General features: G+C 43.3%; 1 protein-coding gene across 1 annotated transcript in view; it reads right to left on the reverse strand.

Annotated features, from left to right (window-relative positions):
• The window catches only part of KIF5C (kinesin family member 5C), a 166,169-nt gene that overhangs the window by 81,046 nt on the left and 62,765 nt on the right, over nt 1–22,358 (reverse strand). Inside the window, exons 3-9 of the mRNA XM_047771966.1 lie at nt 20,346–20,419; nt 12,735–12,839; nt 8,466–8,514; nt 8,153–8,208; nt 7,388–7,475; nt 2,746–2,870; nt 39–143 (exon numbers count right to left, since the gene is read on the reverse strand). Coding sequence (XP_047627922.1) covers nt 39–143; nt 2,746–2,870; nt 7,388–7,475; nt 8,153–8,208; nt 8,466–8,514; nt 12,735–12,839; nt 20,346–20,419 — 602 coding nt within the window. The remainder of the gene's footprint in view (nt 1–38; nt 144–2,745; nt 2,871–7,387; nt 7,476–8,152; nt 8,209–8,465; nt 8,515–12,734; nt 12,840–20,345; nt 20,420–22,358) is intronic.

Below are 22,358 nucleotides of genomic sequence, written 5' to 3' on the forward strand. Positions count from 1 at the left end.
CATAGTATCACTTAATAGACGGGGATAGGACCACTTACTGTCCCTTCTGCCAAGGCAGAGATCACGTTTCCCAGAGCAGACAAAGACTTATTGATATTTTTCGCTTCGTCGAGAACAGCTCCCTCGGCACCAGTTTTGCTGACCTACCAGAGAGAAGAGGAAAACAGTGAGCTGCACTGGACAGCAAAAACACAGAGGAGGAAATTCCAACTCACAAGACAGCAAGCAGGGAGGTTGGGGCCGACGTGAATCCTCCTGGAATGCAAGGAAAAATGAAGTAAGAATCATGGTGCTAAAACCTTCCCTTGTGCCTGAGACTGGGGATTTGTTCTCTCGTTGTCATTTTCCTCTCAATTAGGTTTTAGGGGAATGGCTGAAATGCTTCAAGTGCTAGAGCTGCAGATGCTTTCCAGGGAACATCCATCCAGGGAAACCAGGCTCCCAAAGTGCTGTCATGACAAAAAGGCTAGAGTTCTACAAGACTGAACCACAGCCTCCATGCAGGCTGTTAAGAGAAAACGCTGTTCTGGCCACAATAAATGGGCAGAGTATAAATCACAAGCTCCCACTTCAAGAAAAAGACAAGAGGAGGTTGGGATGATTATCCAGACTCTCTGTTCCTTCTCTACATACTCCCATAGTAAGGAAAAAAGGAACCACCATCCAGAAGGAAAAATACTCAACATGGAAAGTCAAGAAAGTATATATTACATAGGGAATAGTCTTTTTTTCCTCCACAGTTAGAGGGACCACACACTGTTCCTCCTTGGTTGTGTTATTACTGGTAATTTCGTATTTACAGCATCTGCTCTAGGTAGACAGCAGTCCACAGATGCTAGAAAAAAGGGAACTCAACATGATTCATAGCTCTGCTGACTGGGCAAAATGACGCAGGGGGAGCAGCTGCTCTCTGAAGAAAGAAAAGTGGGGAAATGATGTTAAACTGCACAAAGATGGATTTCAATTATGTATAGAGGAGAAATTCTCAGTGACAGAGATGAATGCATGTCCAGGGGTAGACTTTTTCCAAAAAGGATAGATTCTCATCTCTCTGGAAATCGTATGTGAGTCCCTTGCTCACAGATGGAGAAATCACAGAGTTGCTGTATCACAAACAGAAACAGTCTATTCACTCAGTGCTGTTTAAGGTGCTTTCATATTTGAGCATCTTAGCTCCACGAAATATGCAAAACAGGTGCATCACTTTCCTTTCACAGACAGGAAAATTTCGAGTTCCAGGGACATCAAGTCACCTGCCCAAGGGAAGAACACCATTTAGGAGAGATGAGGACTAAGACCCAGAGGTCTGTTCTACCAGATCACGCGGACACATTCACACAGACACATCTAGGGCAAGGAAAATAGATGTGAGCATAAGAAACGATGTGCAGGACCACAGCTTTAAAATGCCTCATAAATATCATAAGCAATAACCACTGACACTGAGCAGGCCTCCGCTTTCAACTGCCAGCATTCAGCACTTTTCAGCAGTATTTAGGCCCTAAGTACTCATCTCTGTGCTCTAAAGGGAAAGGGGGCCAGCTTGGGAAGAGGGAAAGGGTCACTGAGTGTTTTGTCTGGACCCACATGACAGGGGTAGCAGCCAAGTGGATGCTAACAGTGAATCTAGAAGTGAGCCATGCTGCCCTACATTCCCCTTCTGGTGGGCATCTGCTTAAATAAAGTTATAAGCCTGGACAAGTACAATTTTTGATTCCCAACTGGGACTGTCCAGATGATCTTCTGCTCAAGGTTGTATGAATGCAGACAGGAGGATAATCCAAGTAGCTGGTACTTACATGGATATTAGTGGCCATATCTTGGTGTCTGGCAACTCAGTGGTGGGAGCAATAAGTGGGGATCAATTACACAGTTCAGGAGACTGACCAAGCTTCAGGGCCAGCCCTGATGGGGACAGCACGACGTCAGCGGTGAGGGAGGCCACGTGGTATTGTGCACAGGGACTTGCTCTGTGATGTCACCCAAGGCAGGCAGTGTCTCCAGCCCGGGTGTGGCAGTAGGATCCTCTGGTGGGGCTGTGGAAGTGGGACTAGGAGGGGCAGGTGAGAGTTTCTGGGAAGCCTATTTGGTCTGGAGCATGGCCTCAGCCAGTGCCTGGGAGAGCGTGGACAGGGTACAGATGCCCAAAGAAACCTCTGGCAAGATCAGAGAAGTGTCAGGACTCATGGTTAAAACAAGGGCTCCAGGCCCCACAGCTTGAAGGGAATGAGGTCACCCTCGCAGGACACCACCAGCTCATGCCTACTGCAGAGAAGAAGGGCACACAGGATGAACTCCACGTTCCAAATCTTCCATTCGGCCCACACATCTACAGAGGCAGGGCCATCCTGCCCCAGCAGCAAAGCCCTTTTCTGGTTCATATGAATTGGTTACAACACGGAGATCTTTCCTGCTCTGAAAAGTTCACCTCCCTCCCTCATTTGTGCAGCTGCTTTGCCAGGCTAAGTCCATACCAACACTGGCCCACTGTCATCATCAGAGCTTAGGAGGAAGAAATCAGAGCTGCCATTCAAAGCACCTCCTGTGATGTGAATAGGGGACCTCAGGACCAGAAAAGAAAGAACAGGGAAATGAAGGTTAATTTTAATAACATCTTGGAACAACATCAGGAACTGTAAAAGCGCTTTAAAACCAGGGAATAGAAAGACATAAAAATTATACCATTGCACACTGAAGCAAATAACAGGGGGAAATTGTGGATAATACAAATAAAGAACCAATTACCTTTTCGCTCCCAGCCAAATCAACCAGATACAGCTTTCCACTGAGTTTTTTTTCAGTCTCTACATTCTCTTGTTTAATATTAATCAGGAAGATACTGTGACTTCTAGAGCTGTGTTCATTCATGTCTGAAAAGGAAAATAGTTTACTGCTCTACAAAGAACACACAAATTTGGGTAGCAAGCCTCTCAATACAGAGCACAATGAATCATGCCTACTAGCTCTAGGTTTTTAAGTCCATTCAATTTAAAAAATTATCTGAGACCATGATTTCTTCTTAAAAGCAATGCTTATTCTAGAAATAAAAGATTTATTTTAATTTTTATTTGCTGTTTATGGTCACAACCACAGCATATGGAAGTTCCCAGGCTAGGTGTCGAATTGGAGCTACAGCTGCCAGCCTACGCCATAGCCACAGCAAAGCAGGATCCGAGCCTCATCTGTGACCTATACCACAGTTCATAGCAACACCAGATCCCTGACCCACTGAGCAAGGCCAGGAATCGAACCTGAATCCTCATGGATACTAGTCAGATTCACTTCCACTGTGCCACAATGGGAATGCCACATAAGCTTTCTTAAGGATTAATATATACCCTTCTTCTATAACTCATGCTAAGCACACAAAAAGTCTCGAAGGTTAAATATACTTCATGAGGACCAAGTATATAAAATCTTCTTGGACCCTGGTGTTTGTTCATGAAGCAAGCAGAACACCAGCAACTGTCTTACTCAACCCCCACTAGTAATCATTTCTTTCTTTCTTTTTTTGCTTTTTACGGCCACATTTGTGGCATATGGAAGTTCTCAGGCTAGGGGCCAGATTGGAGCTCCAGCTGCTGGCCTAAGCTGCAGCCTCAGCAATGTGGGATCCAAGCTGCATCTGCAACCTGCACCACAGCTCATGGCAATGCTGGATCCTTAACCCACTGAGCGAGGCTAGAGATCGAACCCGAGTCCTCATAGATACTAATTGGGTTTGTTACTGCTGAGCCACAATGGGAACTCCGGTTTCTTAAAACTATCTAACCAAGGGTTCCTGTTGTGGCTCAGTGGGTTAAGAATCTGGCTAGTATCCATGAGGATACAAGTTCAATCCCTGGCCTCATTCAGTGGGTTAAGGATCTAGCATAGCCGCAAGCTGCAGTGTAGGTCACAGACACAGCTTGGATCTGGTGTTACTGTGGTCATGGTATAGGCTGGCAGCAGCAGCTCTGATTCAATCCCTAGCCCAGGAACTTTCATACACTGCAGGTGCAGCCCTAAAAGGAAAATCAAAACAAAACAAAAAAGCAAAAGAAAAAACAAACAACAACAAAAATAACCCCCATCTAACCAGATTATATGGGAAAAAACTCTGAAGATTTCACAAAAATGTGAAAACTAATAAATAAATTCAGCAAAGTTGCAGGATGCAAAAGCAATACATAAAAGTCGGTTGCATTTATATACCATAACAATGAATAATCCAAAAAGGAAATTAAGAAAACAATTCCATTTAAAATAGGAACAAAAATAATAAGATACTAGGAATAAACTTAACCAAGGAAGTGAAAACTTATTCACTGAAAACTATAAAATGTTGCTAAAGGAAATTTAAGAGGACACAAATAAGTGGAAAGATAACTCCTGTTCTTAGATTGGACAACTCACTACTGTTACGATGTCAATACTAACCAAAAGTAACCTACAGATGCAAAGCAATCTCTATCAAAACTGCAATGATTTTTTTTTGCGGAAATAGACAAGTACATCCTAAAATTCATATGGAATCTCATGGGACCCTGAATAGCCAAAACAGTCTTGAAAAAGAATAAAGTTGGAAGGCTCACACATACTGATTTCAAACTTACTACAAAGCTACAGTAATCAAAACAGTGTGGTACTGGCATAAAGGCAGACATATAGACATGAAAGAAATAGAATAGATGGCCCAGAAATAAACCATCACATAATATGGTCAAATAATTTTCAACAAGTGTGTCAAGACCATTCAATGGGAAAAGGGCAGTCTCCACCAAACTGAAAACTGGATATCCACATGCAAAAATGAAATCTTAGTCTTAGTCTTTCCTGTAAGGTCATATATAAAAATTATCTCAAAAAGAATCAAAAACCTAAATGTAAAAGCCAAAACTATAAAACTTTAGAAGAAAACATAGAGGAAAAGTTTCATGACACTAGATTTGGCAAGGATGTGACACCAAAAAACACAAGAAACAACAGAAACAAAAATAGATATATTTAACTTCATCAAAATTTAAAACTTTTGTGTGTGAAAGGACACTATCAATAGAGTGAAAAGACAACCCATAGAATGAGCGAATATATTTGCAAATCATGTATCTAAGGGAATGAGATCCAGGGTATATAAAGAATTCCTACAAATAAACAACTACAACAAAAAAGCCAAACCATTCAATTTTTAAAAAATAGCCAAAGGACTTGAATAGCATTTCTCCAAAGAGGATGTACAAATGGCCAATAAGCATATGAAAAGATGCTCAATATCACTAATCATTAGGAGAAATGCAAATCAAAATCTCTATGAGATATCACTTCACACCCATTAGGATGACTATTAAAAGGGGAAAAAAAAAGCAGAAAATAAGTATTGGCAAGGATATGGATAAATTAAAACTCTTGCACACTGTTGGTGGGAATGTAATATGATACACCTGCTATGGCGATTTCTTAAAAAATTAAAAGTACAATTACCATATGACCCAGAAATGCTACTTCTGGGCATATATCCAAAAGAACTGAAAGCAGGAACTTGAACAGATATTTATACACCTATGTTCACAGCAGCGTTATTCACAACAGCCAAAAGTAAAAGCAACACAATGTCTATCTATGGATGAGTGGATAAACAAAATGTGGTACATGCATACAATAAAACATTATTCATCCTTAAAAAGGAAGGAAATTCTGATACATGCTACATCATGAATGAACCTTGAAGACATTATGCTAAGTGAAACAAGCAAGTTACAAAAGGACTTGTACTTTTCCACTTAAATGAAGTACCTAGAGTTGTCAAATTCATTGAGACAAAGCAGAATGGTGGTTACCAGGGGCTGGGAGGAGGGAGTATGGGGGATGATTATTCAAAGGGTATAGAGTTTCACTTTGAGATGATTAAAAATTCTGGAAATAGGTAGTGGTGATGGTTTCAAATATTGTCAATGTACTTAATGCTGCTAAATTGTACACTTAAAGTGGTAAAAGTGGTAAATTTTATGTTATGCATATTGTACCATAAAACAAAGAAACCCACCTTACCAGAATGATAAGAAAAATAATAATGATCTGGACCAGCAGTTGTGAACCAGGAGGCCAAGAGATGGATTGTCAGGTGTGGCATGAATGATTCATGATTAACAGTAACTTAAGAAACAGAGCGCAAAACTTCTTTACAAATGAGAGAGGCTATAAGAGTATCAGCCTTACATTCTTCCCCAGATGTGTAAGCAGAAGAGAAAATAGAGTTGAACCTACACTGTATGCAAGTCTAGGTTTACCTATGAAATTTGCCATATATATGAATACCCTCTGATACATTTGTTGGGGTAGAGAAACAGTTGAGAATTACAGTACTGGGTCAAAGAATCATAGAGCAGGGGGTGAAAAGGGTGAAGGAGACTTAAAGAGGCTAGACCAGTTAACCAAGCAATACTTGAATCTCTTCTACACCATGGGGAGAACTTGCTACCTCTCCAGATAGCAGGCTTTGCTTGAAGCAGCTAAAAGGACTGGAGTTCTTACAGTAGTTCAAGATCTGTTGCAGCTCTAACAATCCTGGGTGGTCTACCCATTCAGATCAAACAAAGCAAGCTGACTCTCATTCTTAATGTCAGCACCTTGAAAGTGTTAAGAATATGGTAAGAAATACTGCATTGTTCACATGCCCTCCTCAGATATTTTTCCCTCTTCGACACTAGAAATCCTTAGTTCTTTCAGGTCCTCTTCATAAGGACCTGGGCCTCACTCTCATCTGCCCATATTCCTCTAATTAAGACAGAGAGCCCCCATCTTCTCATGGAACCTCTGCTGCTCTAACACCACATGACCTGCTTCCCCGAAACGTGCCAAGTGAGGAACCAGAAGGTAAATCAGTTGTCTTGACGGTGTGTGTTATTAATAAGGATCCAAAATTTACAATGAAACTCCCAACTCTGCTTTCTGAGCTCCCGCATGTCTTTCCTTTCCTTGTTTACAGAGGGCAGGAACCAAATATGATTTCTTTCCATGGGTATGACTGGCATATAGAGTCTGCTTGTTTGGATTTAAAAACAAAAACAAAAAAACAATTTTAGCAATAACACATATAAAATAAATAAATCTAGAAGCTTACTTCCTCCCAGCCCCTTTGGTTGGTTGGTTGGTTGGTTGGCTGGTTGGTTGTTTTTGTCAGTGTTCAGGCTTAGGCCCAATGACTGTCCCCCAACATTTCCAAGAGTCCCCTGGACAGCAGGAGGCGCTGTTTCCCATGAGCCACCCAGGCACTCTGGTTTGAGCCACTGCTTTCCTACCACCTTCCCGTTCATTATTCCATTCGGATCTCATTACCCCACCCAATCTGATTGGTAGGCAGACATTTGTGTCCTAAGTTAGAGGAGGGGAAACACCACACCAGGCTTACTTGTTACAGCCACATGGCGGTTTGCTTTGCCTTCATCTATCACATCCATGACTTCCTCAGGGCTTGACACAAACCGCTCAGTACACCCCTGCAAGACAGTCAGATCAGGTTCATCACTGAAAAAATTGAAAAGCAACAATACTTTGAAACAGTTAAGCATTTCCCCATTTCTCTTCTAGAGCTGCTGATCAAGAGAAAGGCTATAGCCTCAAGCCAACAACTTCTCCTCCTCACCTAGAACTTTAATGTTACCTTTAAAAGAAGTCTGAACAAACCCTAGGAAACCCAGAAGTAAACCATAAAAGTAATGCCTGATTTTAAATACATATCAATACTCAATAGCAAAGGAGACAGAAAATAAAAAAGAAAATCAATGACAGAAAAATAGATGAAATCTTGCTTTGCCTTACATTCTTAGCCACTAACTTAGACACTGGAGTCATAGATGTAACGCTATCTTAGGCTTCTCCAAATTGCCAGGTATGACAACTGTACTCAGTACCAAAGCCTCTTTAAATATGAATAATAAATGTTTGTTCACTTCTCCAGTTCCTACCTCACGTGATTAGACATCTGTGATAGATTTACATAGATATGACTGAAAAAATTAAATGTTGATTTTTTTAACCAGATGAATATTAAACATAAGGAATACAATTAAATGTCCATATGCACTTTATTGATAATGTTCTGGGCATCTTATGTAACACTCAGACAATGACTGGAGAGAAATCAACTACATCATTAATCAAGTTTTCCTCTTACCTTTACATATGGGACTCTGTTTTTATCTTCATGAACAGCCAAGTTTGTCTTGGATACTACAGAGATGATAATGATGACATGCAAAGAAGAAAAGTTAAAGACTATATTAGAAGAAAAACAGAAACTATTACAGAAGATAGGCAAATCTAATCTCTTTGCAATAACTGGTTTAAGCCGTGGCTGAAAATAAGCAGATAGCCTGAAGGCAATAGAACATCTCTATAATTTCTTAAGCAGAAGTGCTGTAAATCATTTCAACCTCCCTGGACTTTAGTTACAGAACACATAAAGGACTAGAATTCAGGTTCCTCACCATCCAGTAAGTCCCTGATTTTGTCCAAGTAGATTTCAAAGTAGGAAACCTGGAAAAAAAAAAAAAAGATTTTGAAAACAGAAATGCCATCCTTCAAAAACATCACTATTAGAAATTGTAAAAGCATTTTATCATGCCATTGAAGAGTAAGCAGAGGGAAGCTACAAAGTGGAGATTCAGAGTCCTAGAGGGCACAGCTACAGCCAACTCCCCAGATTCCCCTGCTTGTCCCCCTGCTCTGAGTGCTGCTCAGTGGGCCAGTCTGCATCCCATAACAAAGCACTAGGGTTCCCTACGGTTCCAGCCAGGTGTTATTTATATCTTCGCTACACAGCCTTCCAGGAGGACTCTGCCTTTCCCCCCAAGTGAGCTCTAAGCAAACTTCTAGGTAGGACAACAGCTGGAATGGAACATGCTCTTTACAATACTCTCAGTATAACTGTCAATGATCGGTAGCCCTTGCCTTAGGCATGATGTTGACAGTTTTATCAGACCAGAGAGGGAACATGTTCCAAACATTCACATGAAGAAGGTAGGGAGGGGGGTTAGGGCAGTTTGCTTGGAACTGCAGAATTGTAACAGGGAGAGAGTTGGTGACAGTGGCCAGTTTGGGGGAGTCCAGGAAGAATTTGAACAAAATATAATTTAATCAATGACAATTGGACTGAGAGGGAAAGGAAAACTTCCAATTGATTACTCTCAAAGTTCAGTCCCAGCACTACCTATATCAGCATCTCCCAGGAGAAAACTTGATTAATGATGTTTAAATTGCCCTGAACCCCGCTACTAAATCAGAATCTCCAAGAATAGGACTTAAGAATTGACTTCTAAACTCCCCAGGTGATTCTTATCTTACCTCAGGCTGACATCTGAGAACAACTTTAATTAGATATGTGATCCTGGAATATTAATTCACAAGTAACCAAGGCCCTAGAACTCAATGCTGCTTTCTGTCAGATGAAGCCATTAGATTTGACGGTACCAAAAATTCCCTCTGGGATTCTGTACTCAAGTGTGGACTTGCCTTCTGCTGACCAGATCAATTTTTCTCTCCCTCAAGTTCATGGTTTTGGGGTTTCTTTTTTGAAATCTAAATGGAGGATTGGACCCCAAAAGGTGTTTTTTAAAAACTTGGTAAAACAGTTGTAAAGTTGGGATGTAACTCTACAGGTAAAATCTCACCCCCACATCCCAGCTCTGGACTAGTCTTGCCTCCAGGTAGGGGGAAGTGAAGACCCCCTAACCCAGCACTAGCCCCAACCCAGCTCCGCCCTGATTATCTTTTGTGTGTGTCTGAGCCCAGAACCTCCTGATGTCCTCACTTCTCTGCGATCCAGGGTCCCGACTTCAAACCCTGGAATCTGAAGCTGAGCATCCTCTCCCTAACAACCTCTGTCTGCTTCCAACCTCTGAACATCTGTCAAATAGCTCTGTCACTGACCATCTCTGTTGCAGACACACCTACCTGATCTTTGAAAGCCGACCACTCTGGACACCTCTCCCTGTGACCAGAATCCTGGGGTCTACTTGGCCTCTAACCTTTGACATCTGTAACCCAGACCTTCTGCAGCCCACTCAACCTTGGTTCCAATCTATCCTGTGTATTTCAGAATTGTCTGATTTTCACTAAGGCTTTTTTGTTATCTTTGAGGTCTTAAACAAGTGCCCTTATTTCCCTAGGTCACAGGGAAAATTATTTATACCTGAAGACCAGTCGTGACCTAGATATTAGCAAATCTGGCCATGAGAATCCTATTCACATTTTATAGAAGTAGAAAGAGATTTCTGATTTATTAATTTCTTTTTATGATAGCAGATAGTGGCTGCCTTTGGGGAGAGTTAATTTTGTTATTTTTGTCACTTCAAATACTTTGTAAGACCAGATGGAAGAAAGATAAATAAGTATTGTTTGGCAGTAAGAAAAGCATGTTCAGAAATAATGTTTAATATCTCTATGAGACTTACTTTAAGGAACAGATTTTCAATATTGCCTTAATCAAGCCTCTTTTTCTTGATTAAAACTGTCCTTACTCAGTTTAAAATAGGGAGTATTATTTGTGAAATAAGGGAGCATGACTACAAATGCAAGACAGGAACCTGGACTATAAGATTCAGCCCTAGACCTGAGTGTTGTTCCTCCTCTCCCCCTTCATGCTGGGGCTGTTTTTATCTTAATAAGATTCTAATACAAGACCCTATTTTGAGGGCAATAATTGGTTTAACATCTTACTCCAGGATTATCCCATAAGAACCCTCCAGTAGTTAAGGGATTTAAATGCAAACAGCCTTAAAGATGCACTAAGCGCCTAAATCTTGATCCCATCAAAGCAACAAGCCTCTGTATCCTCAGATATAAAGAATTCTAGCAAGGAGGAGAAGCTGGCTTTAGCCAACAAAGGGAGCTGCAGGGAAAAACATCTGCTAGATGTAGTTTATAACTGGGCAAAGAGTTATTGCCTTCTTTTTATATAATTTGGGGAAGGTACCCACCAGAAGTAAGAAAAGGTGGAATACAATGTAATGGGGGTTGGTCAGATCAAGAGTCTAATCTCAACTCTGCCAAGGACCTGACTTGTCACTCAGGCCCTCTGGCTCTACAGCTTTGAACTTCAGCTTCCTCCTCTCTAAAGTGATGAGCCCGTGCACTTGGGTCCCAGCCTTTGAGGATGATCAGCCTCAGGGTTCATCTGCCTAGCTCCAAGTCTTCTTAGAACTGCCCCTTTCACCTCCCCATCCTCCATCAACCCCGTCTCCAGTCACTTGTGGTGGGGACCCCACCAGCCAAGTGCATCCTGGACACAGCTAATCTGAGCTAGGGGGTCACCTACTAGAGGCTGGGCCAATGGGCCCTTCCCAGGAGGATTAGGAACTGGAACTAAGGGAATGTGGAGCAGGAGCTGCCATACTGCCCTCTTTCCCATACCCCCAAAAAAGAAAGATGGTCTGGAATAAGGGAAAGAAATAAAGCAGGAGGGCAAAAACACAGGAACTGTAAGGTATGGAGTTTCTTTTGGGGGTAGTGAAATGTTCTGGAATTAAATAGTGATCATGACTGTATAGTTTTGAAAAGATACTAAAACCCAATAAATTATACCCATCAAAAAAGGTTAATTATATGGTATGTGAACTATATCTCAAATTTTTTTTTTTTGGTCTTTTCTAGGGCTGCTCCCACGGCATATGGAGGTTCCCAGGCTAGGAGTCTAATCAGAGCTGTTGCTGCTGGCCTACACCAGAGCCACAGCAACACGGGATCTGGGCCGTGTCTGTGACCTACACCACAGCTCATGGCAACACTGGATCCTTAGCCCACTGAGTAAGGCCAGGGATTGAACCCGCAACCTCATCGTTCCTAGTCAGATTCATTAACCACTGTGCCACGATGGGAACACCTCAATTTTTTTTATGTTAAAAAGAAAAAAAAAAAAAAACTAGGAAAAGCAGTGCCTAGATTTCTTGTTTCTCCACAACCCCCCACCCCCTCACCTGCTATCAGATTCTGTCTCTTCCAACAACTTTCTCTATTTGCTTAAACAAGTGGCTTTCAGTCACCCACAAACAAAGGAACTCCAGTGAATATATCCCTGATACCAAGTGCTATGAATTCACAGCGCTAGTGAAAAGTAGAAATTTCGCTTTCCATTCAAATTTAAGCCAGAGCATAGCTTCTGGGTTTTTTAAAAAAACAAACAAAAACAAGGAAGAGAAGAATTCCCTTTCCCAGTGCTTCTCAGAGGGTGCTCTTCCAAACACTAGTCTATCATACTCTGAGGAGGAAAAGGATGTCCAGTCAAATAATGGAAATGTAATAGATGACATGCCCCCATTGAAGAAGTGCATCACACAACTGCATATTTAGGCTTGTAGCAAATTTAACATTGTTCAGCATTTTGCAAGTTTATATGACCACAAAAGCCTTTTCCATGGTAGCACCACCTAGTAGTCATATGAGGGACTGCATTCCATTGAACACACTTTGGGAAACGCAGTCTTCACCCAATCATGGACACAGGCCAGTCAAATCTACAGAAACCCACAGGGTAAAGGGTAGAATTCAGACAATTATTAAGATGATTCCATCCTAAAACGCACTTTTACTGTATCACAAGATTTCCTCAGTACTGACCTTAAATAATAAACATGGCTCTGCTGACTACAGGAATGTCATTTAAAATACATAAAATCACCTTCCTTGTGCACATAAGAAGAGGAAAGCAAGCACAGTGAGGGACCCGGTTTCTTCTCTTGGGGTGGAATCAACAGCATTACCTTGATGTGGAACTCCAGATTTTCATCCATGGAATAGATATGGTCAAAGATGTCATGTGCGATCCTTGGAATGATGCCCATGAGCTGAGGGTCGTGGAGCTTTCCCTAGTAAGTGGAAAACACAAACACAGAAGCTAAAGAGTGCTGGGCACCCTGTGAGAGAGAGAGGGGGGCCCATACCTGGGTTCCTGAAATAGGACTCCATGCCAGAGGGGCACCCATGCAGGCACTCCTTGATCCCTTGCAGATCTACCCGATGTGCCAAATATCATCAGTTGAACTTTATAAACCAATTAAGACAATCAATTTATCAATTTCTATTTATGTGTGTGTGGTCATGCCTGTGGCATGAGGAAGTTCCTGGGCCGTGGATCAAACCCACACCATAGCAGCGAACCACCACAGCAGCACCTGATCCTTAACCCACTGAGCCACCAGGGAACTCCTATCAATCTCTTTTTAAAATCTGTAATTAGAGATCCTGTTGTGGTTCAGAAGTTTAAGGACCCAGTGTGTCTCTGTGAGGATGTGGGTTCGATTCCTGGCCTTTCTCAGTGGGTTAAGGATCCAGCATTGCTGTTAAGCTGCAGCATAGGTTGCAGATGTGGCTTGGATCCAGTATTGCTGGGGCTGTGGTGTAGGCCTCAGCTGCAGCTCCAATTCAACCCTTGGCCCAGGAACTTTTATATGCTACAGGCATGTCCATAAAAAGAAAAAAAATCTATAATTCCCAGCCTGAATTGCTCCAAATAATTTCTGACTGTTTCTAATATGTAAACCTGCTTATAAAATAGCAGGTCAGGTAAAACAAATGTTTCTGTTATTCTGACTATCACTAAATCCATTTTCAACATCCAAAATTTTTTGCCTCACAAAACTTTCAAAAAGATGTACCCTAGGACCTGAAAGCAATTCCTAGAGAAGAGTTCTAGAAACGCTTAAAGCAACAGGCTTAGCACGGACCTAGGTGTACAATGGCAGAGAGCCTTCTTTACGCCACACTCAAAGGAACACTTAAAATTGTACGTTAAACAACCTGTCAGCGCGCAAACTCAGAGTTTGCACAGCTAAAGTGACTGCCAGCCACTGTATTCCTAGAGAATGACTCTGCCTTTCGGAAGTTCTAAAATTCTAAGAAGAAATGGAATTAGGAGAAAAGCATAAAACCCAGTTTGTTCTCTAGTTTTCCCGAGATGCCCAACAGTATTACAATTTCAGCTCATATACCCTTGTTCCAAATCTGCCCAATACCTGTAGGATCTGCTTGGTTTCCCCCAATCGAGCCCTCTTTTTTCTTTCAGGAGTACACTACTTAGTGTCTCTCTGACAGGGTGGCTTTCTAGCCAACATCTGAGTTCTCAAAAGCAAGAAGTCACATGAGCCCTGGCACTGACTCCAGACCCCAGAGCACTTTACATTATGAATCCTCCTTCACCCACCTACTTCCTGACCTTCCACACTGTGCAAAGCAGGAGAAAAGCTGAATTCAGACACATCTGTCCTCCGGCAAAGCTCTCTTACTGGGAAAACAGGTACTCTCCCGGCATGCTTCATCTGCTAAGAATCCTAAATCACATAATGTGTTTCTGTTGTTTTTTAGTTTCTGTACACTCTCTAAGGACAGGATGGCCAGTGCATATGTATTTCTTCCTACTGCTTATGACACTTGGCATGGTATCTATTGCATAGAATTATTACAGAATTTAAGTTAAATAGTATATATAATGTGTTTAGTGACAATCAACGTTAGCTTTATTATTTAGCTCTTAATTAAGCGGTGGTGGTATATTTGACCTGAAGAGTCTGAAAACACATTTCTACCCCAGATTTTTTTTTCTTATGAAAACAAAACCAAGTAACTGAGCCTTCACTTCTCATTGGCCATCATAAACATGGAACAAATCAAATATTGGGTCCCACAGGCTCTAGATGGTGGAAATTGCTGGCAGAAATCGTACAGTGAAAACACAAATCTCTGTCCTGTCAAATGTCATGACACCACTGAGCCGACCTGACTCAGAGTCCAAAGAATGCTCCCCCCACCCAGCTCTTTCATAATTCATCGTAATCCCTCAGCTTCTCCTCAGTGGCCCACAGCCAAGGAAAGATGACTGATAATCCAAAAATCATTTATAATTGACTCAAAGCTGTTTCCCTAGATGCTTTCCCTTTCAACAGATTCATCTCCCATTGATTCCTGGCTCACACAAGTATTGACACCCTTTGTCTGCCTTGGTCAGGGAAAGAACCAAGGCAGAACCGGGATGAGTCTGGACACTCCCTGTCTTGTTTCCCTGAAGACCCCACCCAAAAAAAATCATGTGATGAGGAGCACACATTCCCTGGAAAAGGCATAATAATTCCCCACCCCATAGTGAGGGTGACACCCAAATCTACCACAGGTTTAAGGGCTGGGATGCTTGCTCTAGCTCAGAAACCCGAGAGTGGTGAGGGCCTCAGAGGCTGCCGAAACAATCATGTGTGTGCACATGTGTGCACGCGTGTGTGTGCATGTTTGTGTGTGCGTGTGGTGTTGATTTGTGCAGTGTTCATAAATATGTATGTGAATGTGGGGTATGATGGATGTGCATGCAGTGTGTGTGGGAGGGTGTGCTATGGATATGTGTCACGTGGGTAGGTGTTCAGTGTTGGTTTCTGAAGTGCTAGTGTGTGTGGTGTGGCTATGCATGTGCACTGTGTGTATTTGTGTTAAGGGTGGTATATTCAGTGCGTGGGTGTGAGCGGTGTGTGGATATGTGTGTTGTGGGGGGATGGATGTGTGTGGTATCTGTGGTGTAGAGGTCTTTGGTATGTGGGAGACAGAGAGGTGTTCCATAAAGGTCTTCACTGCTTTTATGTTGATCGCTTTGCAAATGAAATACACATGTTCACACACACAATCAACGGTCAGCTCAGGCAATCAAGCAATAAAAGGTGGTAAAGAAACAAAGAGCTATAGAAACTCAGGGAACAGAAAAGGGCTTTCGCACCAGCTGGGGTGACAAGGGATGGCTTCCTTAAGAGACACCAAATCTTGAGGGACAAGTAAGATTAAGGATGGACAAAAAGGACATGGGCAGAGGAGCCGAGGTGGCTGTGCTAGAACAAAGCTAGGAGCTGGGAGAATATGTCCCTTCAGAGAACAAAGGCAAGTTTCGTTGGCTGCAGGATCAGAGATGGACTTGAGCAGCAAAGGAATGTAAGGCTGCCTCATCGTGTCTCTCTCAGAGAGGAAAAAGACACATTTTAATACTCGCATCCCGTATAATCCTCTTCAAAACCTTTTCCCACTTTGGAAGGCAGCCTCTCGGAGCATGTGTGAAGCAGAAACCAGACCCAGGCCATTGGCCATGGAACAAGACTTGCTTTGTTCCAGCCCCAGTGGCCTCCTCAACCTCCCAAGCAGGACAGAGTTTCCTGAAACACTTGAGATGGGAGGGCAGGGGGGCCCGTCAGCGCCCAGGGGCACCAATGCCCTCAGACAGGCTCATTAAAAATCACTTGGCAGAGCCTGGGTGGCACAGCAGCCTGCACCGTCCAGGGCCTCCAGGTGGCCCTTTGGGCAGAAGGAAAAACACAGCATGTCTCCAGCATCTAAGTCAGTGTGCAGGAGACAATGGCCAAGCGGATCCCAGGGCCAAGAGGAGTCCTTCCCAGCGCCACATGCAGGACAAAGGCCTAGCCCTCATCCCTGTGCAACCAGCACCCAGTAGCCCCAGCCATGCAAGGCCACGGGAGCTGGGCCCAGCATGGAGCTTAGCACTAGCACTGCCAAGGGGTTCATATTTGCGCTGAAAATCTGCCTTAAATGCACCATCCTCAGAAGCTAATCTTTCCAATTTTATATAGGCTTAGCTGTTTGTTCCCCTCAATAGAAGGTAATGGAATCACCACTGGATGTCAGACCCAAAATGGGAGGATTAAAATGAAAAACAGCTTTTAAATGTGAGAGCTCTGTCCATTCAGGGAGCTGACACCCCCTTCCGAAAGCCTTTAAAAGATCACAATGTGTAATGCCGAGTATATAAATCCTCCTTTCAGATGGTGAGAGTCCTGCAGGGTTTTTTTTTTTTAATTTAATTGCATTCCAGGGTCCTGGATTTCCTGGTCTCCTACAGTCTCTAGACCTCAGCTTGGTGCTCATCCTTTCCTCTCTTTTCCTGTAAAATATCCCCTTACTACAGTCACCCTCAGAAAGAACCAGATGAAGTTGGGGAGGGGGAGAAGGTACTAGGAAAGGATCCCACCACCCACTCCTTCCTCCCGTGGGCTTAAGGGTGTGATCCGCCAAAGTCACAATAAAGAAAAGCAACTCCTTACTATAAGCCTTTTAAAACTGACAAAAATGGGAGTTCCCATCATGGCGCAGTGGTTAACGAATCTGACTAGGACCCATGAGGTTGCGGGTTCGATCCCTGGCCTCGCTCAGTGGGTTAACGATCCGGCGTTGCCGTGAGCTGTGGTGTAGGTTGCAGACGCGGCTCGCATCCCGTGTTGCTGTGGCTCTGGCGTAGGCTGGCAGCGACAGCTCCAATTAGACCCCTAGCCTAGGAACCTCCATATGCCGCGGGAGTGGCCCAAGAAATGGCAAAAAGAGAAAAAAATAAAATAAAATAAAACTGACAAGAATGGAAAGGTGACAGAATGTGGGCAAGTGCGAGAGTGGCCGGCACCAAATCCCATTCCCTTAGGTCTCCATGAGTCCCTCTGGCCCCACAGAGAGGCTCACATTTAATAAGATAACTCCAATTTTGGTTTGAAAGAGCAGGCATACTTTGCCGTCCCCTCACACTAGCTTCCCTGACACACACACAAACACACACACACAAACACACACACACACACACCCCAAACGAGGACTGTACTCTGGGCACAGGTCTCTCCTTTGATGGTTTACCAAGTAAATTTCTGACATTTAGCAAATACCTTCTATTTCCCAAAGATGAATTACTCCGAGAGCTTAAAAGGTCACTCTTGTAAGCATTCTGTAAGATTTAGAGGGCTTCTAAATATTGCATTTTGGGGTATTGTGTATTATTTGGTAATTTTCAAAAAAACTAGAGAATGAGTCCCTCATAAGAAGCCATCTCTTAATCTCTCTCTCAAGAGTTCCCTAGTGGTTCAACAAGTTAAGGATCTGGCATTGTCACTGCTGTGGCACGGGTTCGATTCCTGGCCCTAGAACTTCTGTGTGCTACAGCACAGCCAAAAAAAACCAAATCTCTTTCTCCCTTTATTTCTCATGCCTTATGACCTCCAAAGGAGTCTGTCCATGGCTACTGAAGTGGACAGAACTTAAGAAATGTACCCCTGTAGCTTTTCTAGCACCTAGAAGGTTGAGGGTCTGGGGCCCAGCAGGAAAGGCAGGCAAGGGGCCAGGCTGGAGCCAGGGGACACTCATGCCCGCACATCACTTCCAAGGAGCATGGCAGAAGAGGGGGAGGTGGAGAGAGATGAGGCTCAGGGGTCAGGGAACAGTCCTGCTCCATTAAGAAGAGGGGCAAATAAATCTTGTGCTTCTTTGGATCCATGCAGTCTCTAAACTACTTGGTCTCCAGCAAAAGGGGGGAAATTGAGTCAACACAACAGGAATGAGAACCCCCAGGGTCAAACCCCACCCTTGAAATTGATGGGAGCAAAACATCAGAGCCTGAGGAGTTTAGCCTCGTGCCTTTGAAATCTCTTCTTCAGTAGGAATGATTCATAAGCTAAACTGATTCTGCACCAGCCGTCTCAGTGACATTCCCAAGAGGGGACCATAAATGAAAAACTTCAGCTGGAAGGATTAAGGATTCATCTACCCTGTTCAATTTCCCAAACTTCCTCTGTGCAATTTCTCATAATAACCACTCTTCGCCTCTCCTCACCTGTCAGATGGGCCCAGCCTTTAGAATTATCCAGCCTAACGTCCATCTAGGGGTTGAAACCAGAGTAAAAAGCAGGCAAAGAAGAGGTAAAGGGGGCCAATTTTCTCTGCAGGCATGCCTTGTCTGGAGCCACAGAGCTTCAAGGCCAACAATTTGAGCTGGGGTCACACCCTCAGGTGCACAGAGGGGCCAGGTATGTAAGTTTCCAAGGAAGGACAGTGAACATTTGCTCATGATGTGCGTGGAAGGGAGTAGGGCCCCACAATGGAGGGCCTGGCCCCGCACTTGTGGGTCGGCCAGGGCCACTACGAGCCTATTATTTTCACTGCTATTTTATTAAAGCCCTCCTAATGAGAGCCACTGCCCCACACACCAGCAATGTAAATAAAAAGGTGAATAAGGCAATTAAGACCCCTGCTCCAGGGAAGCTTCCACTTTTTATTATTATGAAACTTCACCCAGAGTTTCTAGATCTTCAGAATTTTCAACCAAAGTTGGAAACAGAATTGTTTGAAATCATCCCGTTTCAAACACTGCCTGCAATTTAAAAAACAAACAAAAAGAAACCACTGTGCAGGTCAAACAAAAATATGTCTATGGGTTGAATTTGATCCACAAGCCAATTTCTTTCAACCTCTGACTTACCGTTTTTTATTTCTTCAGAAGAAACTCATTTCCCCAGAGACTCTTCTTAGAGTAAATGATTTTTTTTTCTTTTTCTTATTATGGCTGTTCCTGCAGCATATGGAAGTTCCCAGACCAGGGACTGAATTGGACCTTCAGCTGCAGGCCTATACCACAGCCATGGCAACACCAGATCCAAGCCATATCTGCAACCTACATCACAGCTTGCAGGACACCTGATCCTTAACCCACTGAGTGAGGCCAGGGATCGAACCCACATCCTCACAGAGACAATGTCAGGTCCTTAAGCAGAGAGATGATGGGAACTCCGGAATAAATGATTTTCACAACAAACTTTCTCAGCAGGATTGGGGCTGCATTCCATAAGGATACTCACACCACTGTTTAGCTTATTATTGATTTTTTTTTTTTTTAACTTTTAGGGCCACACCCACAGCATACAGAAGTTCCCAGGCTAGGGGTCGAATCGGAGCCACAGGCAGCACCAGATTAGAGCTGCATCTGCAACCCACATAATAGATCACAGCAACGCTGAATCCCTGACCAACTGATCAAGGCCAGGGATCAAACCCACATCCTCATGGACACTAGTCAGATTCGTTTCCCCTGCACCACATCAGGAACTCCCTGATGATTATTTTAAATAGAATTTATTATTATTATTTTGACAGGGCTATCAAGAAAAGATTTTTTAAATTTTTTTTAACAAAAGCCTTTTTTAAAATATTGAATTCCAGAGTTTCCTCGTGGCTCAGCAGGTTAAGGATCTGGCATTGTCACTGCTATGGCTCTGGTTACTGCTGTGGCACAGGTTCAATCTCTGGCCCAGGCATTTCCACATGCTATAGGTGAGGCCAAAAATAACTAACTAACTAACTAAATAAATAAATAGTAAAATACTGAACGTCTGATATTTTCTTTCTCACCACTATTTTTAAAACTCCTCAAAGACACAATAAATTGTGACACAAACATAACCATGCCCTTCACCATCTCTATTATCAGTTAAAAAAAGCCACAGGCACCTCAGATTTTTCTGGAAGCACTACTTCTGTTCAATCATCTCAGAGACCGGCACCACAGCACGCTGCAATCTTACCTCCATGGTGTGTGTTTTTCCTGATGAAGTCTGTCCATATGCAAAAATTGTCCCATTATAACCTTCAAGGACATCTGCAAGCAAGAAAAAAAATTTGAAATTAACTCATTGCTTTGATTGTATGCCAGTGCTGGTTGCCTATTTTAAAATTACATTTTCCAAATGGGCCCATCTCATTTTTCACACAAATGATGTATTTCAACTCCATTTGCATTTTAAGTAGAATTGTGAGATAAAAGCAGAAATAAAAGCCTCCACTGCTTCACAAATAAAAAGAAATGGACTCACATGCCTACAGAATATATTAATGAAGAAAGAGGCAGACATACTTCCTCCTAGTAACGTCGAAATCAAGACAGATATGAGCAGGGCATTTTCTTTTTAGCAGAAGGATGTTTGAGTTTTCCTCTCTACGTTGATCTCTTGAGATCAGTCAAGAGAGTAAAAAAACATTGGTGTGACTGTGCCCTGGGTCTCTGGAGAAAGCAGAGTAGAATTTCTCTCCTGAGGATATGATTTGGGTCAGTTTAAACCCTGGCCTCATCGGGCTGCTTGGGGAGGGTTCTTGAGAGAAGGCCACACCAGAGCAACTTCTGAACAGAGCTAGTGCAGAGCTGGTAAGGGGACCAGGGTCCCCCTCTGTAAATTGAAAGACATGGTGACAATCCAATCAGCCCAGAAACCAAATGGGCCCCAACTCAAAATTTTTTTTTTTTTTTTTTTTTGCTATTTCTTTGGGCCGCTCCCGCAGCATATGGAGGTTCCCAGGCTGGGGGTCAAATCGGAGCTGTAGCCACCGGCCTACGCCAGAGACACAGCAACGCAGGATCCGAGCCGCGTCTGCAACCTACACCACAGCTCACGGCAATGCCAGATCGCTGACCCACTGAGCAAGGGCAGGGACCGAACCCGCAACTTCATGGTTCCTAGTCGGATTCGTTAACCACTGCGCCACGACGGGAACTCCCCCAACTCAAATTTAATGCCTCTGTGGCCAGCAAGAGGACCCAGCCATGAGCTCAGGAATTTCTCTTAATTACACAATGAGCACACTGTGCCAGCCCCCAACACTGTGGGCCACTTCCCTCTCACACAGGGATGGGGTGGAGGTGGGGATGGGCAGGGGCATGCAGACAGACGGTCAGACAGATGAGGTTGTAATGCGCTGAAGATTATCTGTGGGAATTCTTTCAAAGCCGCAGGGGTGATTAAAATATATTCAGCACTCATTTCCCTCTACCCTCCTTCAGCCACATATAAATCTCACAAGAGGAATGATGATCCTTCATGTCCTGGACCACCATCCCTCCGTAAAGAAGTCCTCCTCATCCCTAAAAGCAGGGCAGGTCCACTCCAGGTCATGAACCAAAAAAACCAAGCCAGGCAACCAACTCCATTTATTTCGGGCCCTGATTAGGTTTGCTGGTTTGCTTTTTTGGTCCCTCTGAATTTTATGATGCCAGTTAGTTTTTGTTGTTTGTTTTTTGGTTTTTCTTGTCTTTCTAGGACCACACCCAGGGCACATGGAGGTTCCTAGGCTAGGGGTCCAATCAGAGCTGTAGTTGCCGGCCTATACCAGAGCCACGGCAATGACAGATCCTTAACCCACTGAGCAAAGCCAGGGATTGAACCTGCATCCTCATGGATGCTAGTCAGGTTGGTTAACCACTGAGCCACAATGGGAACTCCCAGTTTTTGTTGTTTTGTTGGGTCTTCTAAAAAAAATCTATATAACATTTTACTGATCTGAGGTTATAGAGTGTGAACAGGAATCAGAAAAGAAAGCAGGGTTTTCCCTCAGGAGGCCAGAAAAGGGAAAACTAAGTGGCAGGCAGGATATTTTTTTTTAAATCCTAGCAGCCCTCAACAGTTTGCGTCAAGCTATATTAAGAAAGAGAAAATGTTCGCACGTATCTGACTTCTGGTAATGGTTTCCCTGGTAACGGAGGAAGCAAAAACTTGATGACTACAGTGTAAGGGTTGGAGTTCAAGCTTTAGCTTTCTCGAAAATGC

This window comes from Phacochoerus africanus, chromosome 3 (assembly GCF_016906955.1).
Source record: "Phacochoerus africanus isolate WHEZ1 chromosome 3, ROS_Pafr_v1, whole genome shotgun sequence".
Classification (NCBI taxonomy): domain Eukaryota; kingdom Metazoa; phylum Chordata; class Mammalia; order Artiodactyla; family Suidae; genus Phacochoerus; species Phacochoerus africanus.